The sequence below is a fragment of the Larus michahellis genome, chromosome Z (assembly GCF_964199755.1).
Source record: "Larus michahellis chromosome Z, bLarMic1.1, whole genome shotgun sequence".
Classification (NCBI taxonomy): Eukaryota; Metazoa; Chordata; class Aves; order Charadriiformes; family Laridae; genus Larus; species Larus michahellis.
In genome coordinates, this window is record NC_133930.1 from 3,426,401 (window position 1) to 3,435,400 (window position 9,000).

The following is a 9,000-nucleotide window of genomic DNA, read 5'->3' on the forward strand; positions in this document are numbered from 1 at the left end:
TGGGTCAACTTAATGGTCTTAACGGTGGCCTTAACACTTGGCTTTTGGAAACGGTGGATGCGCTATGGGTGTGTGCATGGAGAGCATCATGAAGACATGGGCAGGCAAGGACCTGCCGTTGTTTTGTTGCATCGCTTTTGGGTCGTATTAACCCCACGATGCTCAATTTGTCTTTTTTTTCTTCTCTGTAGATTCCCAAGTTCTTCAGGAGCCGGGGGATCGGTCACACTGGTGCGTGGTGGCATACTGGGAAGAGAAAACGCGCGTGGGTCGGCTGTACTCTGTCCAAGAGCCCTCCCTGGATATCTTCTATGATCTACCTCAGGGGAATGGTTTCTGCCTCGGACAGCTGAACTCGGACAACAAAAGCCAACTGGTGCAGAAGGTCCGCAGCAAGATCGGCTACGGCATCCAGCTCACCAAGGAAGTGGACGGCGTGTGGGTGTACAACCGCAGCAGTTACCCCATCTTCATCAAGTCGGCCACACTGGACAACCCCGACTCCAGGACGTTGCTGGTTCACAAAGTGTTTCCAGGTTTTTCCATCAAGGCTTTTGACTACGAGAAGGCGTACAGCTTGCAGAGACCCAACGACCATGAGTTCATGCAGCAACCATGGACCGGATTTACCGTTCAGATCAGCTTTGTGAAAGGCTGGGGCCAGTGCTACACGAGACAGTTTATCAGCAGTTGCCCGTGCTGGTTGGAGGTTATTTTTAATAACCGATGACTCGAGACAGAGTGGACTCACGACATTTATACTACTTTGCTGCTATTATTTCCTTCTGAGTGCTTGCTTTTCATGCAAAACTTCTCGTTTTTGTTTTGTTTTTGTTCGTTTCCCCCCCAACCCGTTTTGAGAAATAGCTTATGGAAAGATTATTTTTTTTTTTTGGTGGGGTGTTTTTTTTGTTGTTTTTATTTTTTTTTTTTTTTGCCTCGGGTCTTTTGATAAATATCCCTTTTTATTTTTTAAAAGTGTGAATGACCAATAACTCAGAAGGGCGAGAGAAGGGTTGCGGGGAGGGGGGTGGGGGGGGAATGGATCGCATACGGTAATTATTTCGCGCCTCCGAAAGGATTGTCCTGTGCGATCGGTGGATTCGGAAGCCACTTGCTCTACGTCACAGCTCCTTCTCTCGGATAAAACAACGAGATACCTGCGTTTTTTACGCACCGCCTTCCCCCTGCCGCCGGCCGTCGCCGGTGCCGCCGAGACCCCGTGCTAACCCCACGTTGCCACCGAAGGGTATGGTGCAAAACCTTCCCCACCGGGTCTTCATTTTATTTTTTAAATTTTTTTTTATTTTGCTTTTCTCATCGCTGGGTTCACGTCTCTTTAACGTCGCTGTGTTCATCCTTCCACCGCTTTTTTGGGGGGGGGGGGGGGGGGGCAGGTGTTTGTTTTGTTTTGTTTTGTTTTTTTTCTCCCCCCCGCCCATGGTCATGGATTGATGCAAGGGGAGAAAACCAAGAGCGGAGAAACCTCGCGCGTGGCCCGTCGGGCTTTTATCGTCGGAGCTGAGGTGCGAAGCGACAGGAGCCTGACAACAAAAGCGAAACAAAAACCAAACCGACGAAACAAAGGAAAAAGGAACGGGAAAAGAGAGGAGGAAAAAAAAAAAAAGAAGAAAAAAAAAAAAAAAAGTGTTCACGATAGTTGGTCTGTCGTAACCTGCTTCCATCAGGTTATCCCGGTACCATCCTATCTGGAAATGCAGTTGTGCTTTCATTTCTTCTTGAATTCATACACGAGTATGATACTTTTACACTGTTCTTAGCTCAATGAGCATGTTTAGACCTTAACATAAGCTATTTTTCTAAATATAAAGGTTTAAATGAACAAGAGAGCATTCTCATTGGAACTTTAGCATTGTAGTGCTTTGGAAATAAAACACACACACACACACACACACACACACACAAAGGACTCCTTAAAAAAAAAAAAGAACCCTGAGATTTATTAAAGAAAAAAAAAATGTATTTTATGTTATATATAAATATATTATTACTTGTAAATATAAAGACGTTTTATAAGCATCATTATTTATGTATTGTGCAATGTGTATAAACGAGAAAAAAAAATAAGAAAGATGCACTTTGCTTTAATATAAATGCAAATAACAAATGCCAAATTAAAAAAAAAAAAAAAAAAAAAAGAACACGAGATTGGTGTTTTTTTCTATGGGTGTTATCATCCAGATGAATGTTTTTTCTAAAAGGAGTTTTATGTTCCATTAAAAAATAAAAACCTACACTTGATCCCAGGCTGTGCCGAGTGGCTTTTTTTAGTGGTGGGGGATGAGGCAGGGAGGAGAGACGCTGCTCCAGGCGGGTATGGCACGGGGTCGGCGGTGGGGACCCCGTGTGGGACCCAGATGGGGGTCACTCCTGAGTTTTGGGGCTCCGTTGGGTGCGCGCGACTCTGGGCTCCCCGACTTGGATGCACCCAAGGAGCCCAAGTCCGGAGGGGCTGGATGGATCTGGGCGGGTTGCACAGGGGTTCCCGGCTCGCTGCCCAAAATCTGCCGGCGTTGGTTTCGTCATTATTCCTGTTTCTCATCGTTTCGACATGAAAGAACCCCCGTGCTAGGAAGCCATGCTCCCATTCGACACTGTCCCAGTCCCTGAAATACCAGGGGAGGCCAAGCTTCTGCACTGTGCTGCGACACGGGTGGCCCATGCCACCAGGCGAGGAGGAAGATTTGAGGAGAAGAGGGGAAAGCCGGTCCTCGGTGGGTTTTCCTCAACTATTTCCTGCCCTCTTCATCTTCCTCGCCTCTGGAAAGAAAGGCTTTGCCTTTTACTGTACTCGCCTTGCCTTCAGGCATCCACTGCTCCATCCCGCTTGCACGTCCTCTGTCGGGGAGAAGGTCCCTACAGCTCGTTCCTGCCTTTTGTGGAGGGGGACCTGGAGTTGAAACCACCAGGGTCCTGGAGATGGAAGAATTTGGAGAGGTAGAAGGCCCAGATGGGGCTTGTAAGCTCCCTCCATGCCAAAGCGCCTGGACTTCAGGAATGTGACTTCCAGCCTCTACTGTCCTTCACGTGGTTGATGGCCATGGCAGTAGATGAGGCTTTGTGAGCATCTGGACCGGGTTCGCTCAACGCTGCGCCTTCCTGTTCAATGGAGATGTGCCCGACCCAGAGGGACTTATTGAGACAGGGTGTTAGATTTGCTCTGAATCGACTGTGCCTTCAGTTGGACTTGTGTCACTGAACCCATGAACCAGCTTCAAAACGGCTTTTCATCATGCGTGACGTTTCCATGGGAGTTTCAATTTCCATCCTCTCACCCTTCAGCTGGGAGTCTGCATCGAAGGCTGAGGGAATGATGGATGCTTGATATGCACTAAGAGACACCTGGAAGGGCAGATGTCGGGACAACGTCGTCTGTGCTACAATTTGGCTCAGTTTCTTCCCCTTCTGCACCAGCAGACATGAAATACCCAACAATCACATCATACCTTCGTGGACCAGCAGCCAAACTAGCGTGGATGGCTTCAGCAGAAGCTCAAGGAGGAACGCTCCCATCTGCGTCCTTGATGCCCACCCGGGCCACACACCGTCAAAGGCTCTACAGATGAAGGATGAAGCAGACAAGTTTAGTGCAAAATAAGCTGTCGACGACTCTGAGCTTTTGTAGTGTTTATCCGCGGGAGCAGGGTTGTGCAGGCAGTAGGGACCTGGGGTTGGACAGATTCCCTCCGAATCTAGGAGCCAGCAGGTCGATGGCCACAGTAGGGTTATGGTCATCCGTCTGAGAAGTTGGCTTTTACTCTGGAGTAACAAAAAGCTAAGGAATATTGGGCTCGCTCGTACTTCTCCCCCCTCCAAGCTGTTGTGCTGGCACCTAGACGTTGGTCTTTACCCAGGAGAGATGAGGTGATAGTTTTGTCCCTGCTGCGTGACAGCAACGAGCCAAGTGGGCACACCAGAGGGCTCTGCGTTTCAGAGATTGTTTTGCAGGTGTTTTCACCTTGTTCCATGAGGTACGTACCATATCCTGGTGGTTAAAGCCCGGAAGCCAAATTGTAGTGTAGATGACAGTGTCCTTTGAACTGGGATCTGGGTTCTTGTCCCTTGCTCGTCGGTCCAGGAGATGTGACGAAGTCATTTAACCTGACTGTTTCTCAGGCTTTCCACTTGTGAGACACGGAGGCTACAAACCATTGCTCCTCCTGAGAGCTGAAAGCAGAGGATGGAAATCTTGTGCCCCTAACCGAACACTCTTCACGGTTTTCCAAAATACGTAAGGGCCCCGGAGATGCTGGGAGGGCTGGAGCCCCTCTGCTGGGAGGACAGGCTGAGAGAGCTGGGGGGGTTCAGCCTGGAGAAGAGAAGGCTCCGGGGAGACCTTATTGTGGCCTTTCAGTACTTAAAGGAGGCTAATAAGAAAGATGGGGACAGACTTTTTAGTAGGGCCTGTTGGGACAGGACAAGGGTTTAATGGCTTTAATCTAACAGAGGGGAGATTTAGACTAGATACAAGGAAGAAATTTTTTAGAAAGAGGGAGGTGGTAGATGTCCCATCCCTGGAAACATTCCAGGCCAGGTTGGACGGGGCTCTGAGCGACCTGATCTAGTTGAAGACGTCCCTGCTCGTGGCAGGGGGGTTGGACTAGATGGCCTCGAAAGTTCCCTTTCCCAACCCAAACCGTTCTATAGTTCTATGATAACGCAAAGAGGAAAACTGATCCAGCAAAGCCCAGAGACTGGCTGTGGAGGTGTCCCCGTGGTGGGCACAGCGCTGGTGGGGTGTTGTTTCACTTGCAAGGTGCAGCCAGGGTCTGCTGGGCCTGGGATGTCCTCCACGCAACCCCTTTTACACCCTGTCCTACGTGATTACCCTTGGCCGTGGCTGGAGACGTGTTGAGCCGGCTGGACCTTCAGCTGGACGTGGCTTTCCAGGTGAAATGTTAGAGCGAACATCTGGAGAACGAGCTGAAACAACTCAGGGAGCACTTTATTTTAGGGGATTTTTTTTTTTTTTTTTTGACTCGCATTCATCTGTCAAAATAAAAGACCAGGCGACGCTGTTTGCAGTAAGAAAGCTGGGAAATAATCAGCAAAACTCCGGCTTTTCAATGCTACGGCAGCTTTAGCTAAAATGTTCCAGTCCTCACCTCCTGCTGAGCTAATTTTAGCCCTCATTCAACGCAAAAAAAAAAGAAAAAAGAAGAAAAAAGAAAAAAAAGAACGCGACAGCAGGATGCTGAGCACCGGCTCATACGTGTCCCCGTTCACCCAGAGCTTGTTCTCCTCCAGGGCTGGTGGGAAGGATCCCGAAGGTTAAAATCGAGATTGGAGGTAAAAGCAAGGAAGAATTTCCCCTTTGGCTGGGGTTTGCCGACACTGTAAATCCATCCTTAGGGCTCGGAAAAGCTGCGGCTACTTAAAGCAAAGTGCTGACCCACTATAAAGCTGGTCTGATGTGGTCCTGCTGGCGTTGTCCTCTCCGGCCGGAGACTTCATCTGGTCTGACCACTCTCACTTGAGGTGGGTCCCTCTGCCGCTGGCGCAAAGCCAGGCCCAAAACACACGGGCTTGCAGAACACCCCCCCGCCCCGCGTCCCCGTGCTGGAGGTAATTTGTGTAGAAATGCGGTTATGCGGCCACTCTTGATCTGGTCAAATTGGGATGATCCGGTAACGCCCGGATTAAGGAGCAGAACCACAGCCCCGACCTGCCCTTGGATGGAGGAGCTGCGGGCCGGGGCAGAGCCAGCTCCTTCCCAAACGAAAACGCTGATGCCCAACCTCCAGGTCACTCCTGGCCAGCAACGTGACGTCCTTCTTTCCCCACGCCCACAGCACCTAAATTCATGCACTTCCCCAGGTCTGAGCAGCCCCCCAGCTCCATGGACATCTTCCAACGGAGCAGCGGTGGCCCTGGGACCTCACGTATCATCGTGCTCTGTACGGCTTAGCTGTGGTTTCCACTCTTCCCTCCTTGGAAATCACCTTACAGAAATCTCATTCCCTTAAGAGGCTCAGACATCAGCTGGTGGAGACAGTCTGAAGTCCTGATTTCCCAGCAGACGGCAAGACATGTCTCCCTCCTCTCCTCCTTCTAAAAGGATTTCTCTGGAAATTCGGGATGTCTGAAATCAGTCCGTTCTAGTTAATTGTACTCTTGCTTTGGACCACGGCTCCAGCATAATCAGTGCTAAATCTTCTAATGATACGCTGCGACGCAGTAAATTACAGCACAGTTGGGCCTTTTTATCCCGATGTTGCCGAGCCGTAATTGAAGAGTGCAATAAAGAAGGGTCAAACGATGTAACTTTGCTGCTAAATCACACGCGAAATACGCTCAGAGAGTCAACTGCTGATAAAAGATAGTGTCTGTAACGGCTGATGTACTGCAAGGGAAGGAGGTAAAACTCCACCATCTTGAGATGATGGTTTTCCACATGGGAAAACCATTTGCAAACGGATTTCCACTGGGATCGTGGCGCAGAGCCGTGATCCCAGCCTCGTGTAGGTGATGCTCAGCATCTGACTCGTTCCCCATCTACTCCAAGGCACCTCTGGGCTCTTCTCTCGCAGTTTGCCTGCAAGCCCATCAGGTGAATGGGCCCTTCTGCCCATGCAGGATGATGTGGTGGTTATGGGTTGGTGGCTCCACACAATTCAGAGAAATGAGTCCTTAGAAAAATATTTGCTTTACGGTGCTTGTACTTCGATCTCAGTGTTGACCGGTGTAAAGCTGGCTCAGTGGAGCTTAAATCAGCCTGCAACCAGTAGCTCAGTTGGGTCTATACGTATATGCGTGTCCTGGTCTGCAAGGGCTTCTGGAGGCAAAGCGGTGAAGAACTGGCTTAAGCTCAATTAATAAAAAACCCATGTACACGGAAAGAGCATTTTCTTTGGGTTGTCTACATGTGCTTAAAAATATATTCTGCTTTACTGGGCACAGGGTTGGAGACAAGATGTCATGGAGGGGATAGATCTCTGGTGGTTCAAGGGAGGAGATGAACATGGGCTGGGCCAACCGACTAAGGGACACGTTCACAGCAAGAAGCGGTGGACGGAGCTATTCCTGTGGCATTTATCTGCACAGTAACAGGGACTCACATGGGGTCCTGAGCCTTTTGGGGACAAGCATCGTGAAAACACCTTGCCCCAAGCAGCCTATGCACGAGGAGCAATGAGAGGTGTTGTGCTTGGGGATGACAGCAAGGCCAGGATCGGATCCAACCCTCCAGTCCATACTGGGAGAGTTCTATCCCCTGTGACCTCATCGTGCCACCAGGCTTTGGCGGGAGGATGTCCCTGCCCAGCCTTTGCATATTTGCACAAGGGAGTCAGAGGGACATCCCTGAGCACTCCGGTGAGTCATTGCGCAACCATCTGGGTGGCTTAAAGATGAAATGAAACAAAAACGGAGGCGCTTGAGAGGCTCAGGTAGCTCTAGTGGTTAACAGGGAAGTCACCGCTGTGTCACGTTTACCAGCCAAGGTCCTTGTCGACAGCTTTGGTGGAAAATCCCGGGATGTTTCCTCTTTGTCATGCTGACTGGACCAGCGTCATGAACTACCAAAATACTCCCGGTGATGAATCTGACCATCCACTTTTTTTTTTTTTTTTTTTTAAACACTCCAGTTTCTGAAAGCCACGAAACTCCAGTGCTCACATGTCCATCTGGCCGTCAGCTGCACACCCAATAACTCCTGAACCTCCTGACAGCGTCATCAGATGTGAAAGCGTGGTGGAAATTTTGGTGGTGGTGGTGGGGAAATTCAGTTTCGCTTCCAGAAACGAAAAAGGTTGGGTGGAGGGAGAAGACCTCAATTAGCAGCTCTCCTGGAGCAGAGATGGGTCAAGCTGGGCCATGACTTGTCCTCCTTGAAGGACCTCGTGGTAAGAACAAGGGTGTGCTTTGCTGTCTGAGCTGGGGCAGTGGTCCTTTGGTGGCCGGGCTTCTGAGACGCTCATTGGAACAGGGAGAAAGGACCAGCAGGACCGAGCAGAAGCAGGACTCCAGCTCAGTGATGAAGACACGCTGCGCAAAGGGACGTTGATGTCCCTGTCCCAGCCCTGGCGTGTGCCTGGCGCCATATGCAATGATGAGGTATTTACGGTGAGCAGCTCATGCGCTCGCTCTCCTGTAACTGCACACTCCTTTGAGCTGAAACAAGACGGGGGGGGCGTCTCCTTACTCCCTCCACCCAACCAACCACCCAATGCCCAGGCCGTAGGCACCATCGGGTGGTGGGGGCTCTGAGCTCCTTCGGCCAAGAGGAGCCGAGCCCCTTTGAGCCTGGTTGAGCCCCATAGTGCGGGGCAGATGCTCAAAGCTCTTGGTTCCATCAACTTGCGGTCTTCTGTGCAGGGTTAGGGCTGAAGGAAGGGAGGTTGAGGCCTGCTGGGTGGTAGAAGAGCTCCGAGAGTAAATTCTGGCTGGTTTCATCAGCTTTCGGTGGTGGTGAAGTGTTCTCAGTCTTTCTTTGTATCAGACGGGAACAAAGCAGCGTACGTCAGCGTACGATATGGGTGCTGTCGGTTACTAGGGTTACAACACACGTGGGGAAAAAAGGGAAAAAAAAAATAAATAACAATCTCATGTATTGCAAGGCACTATTACTTTTGCTGTAGTGGCAATACTTGGGACTGGCATGACCATGGGTGTATTTATATCCCCTGTCCAGTAGAAAATATGTAAGTTATTCTGAGGCGTGAGCTGGAGCTGGGCCACCAGAGACCTCTGGGGAGCTGTTGTGTGAGAGCTGAGGGGGTCCCCTGTTATTCCCTACAGCTGCCCAGACAAGAACGCCGATCTGAATGTGCTTAAAATTAGGGAAAAAAATCACATTCTAACCCCAAAGGTACCTGTTTTGCGCGAGGCACCCTGTAAAGAAAGGAGTAGGACAGCTCTGGGTCCCATCATTCAACCAGCGAAGGGACATAACCGGCAGCCAGTATCACACCTCCTGAAGCTAACAAGCTCAGTTTAGAGCCAACCTCCAGTGGAAAATGGGTCAGAAAACAGGTTTTG

General features: G+C 50.1%; 1 protein-coding gene across 3 annotated transcripts in view; it reads left to right on the plus strand.

Moving 5' to 3' along the window:
- Positions 1-1,961, plus strand: part of SMAD7 (SMAD family member 7) — a 29,517-nt gene extending 27,556 nt beyond the window's left edge. For all 3 annotated transcript variants that reach the window (XM_074569956.1, XM_074569954.1, XM_074569955.1), the window contains one exon: positions 192-1,961. In XM_074569956.1, the coding sequence (XP_074426057.1) occupies positions 192-730 (539 nt within the window). In that variant the 3' untranslated portion in view covers positions 731-1,961. The remainder of the gene's footprint in view (positions 1-191) is intronic.
- Positions 1,962-9,000: the final 7,039 nt, after the last annotated feature.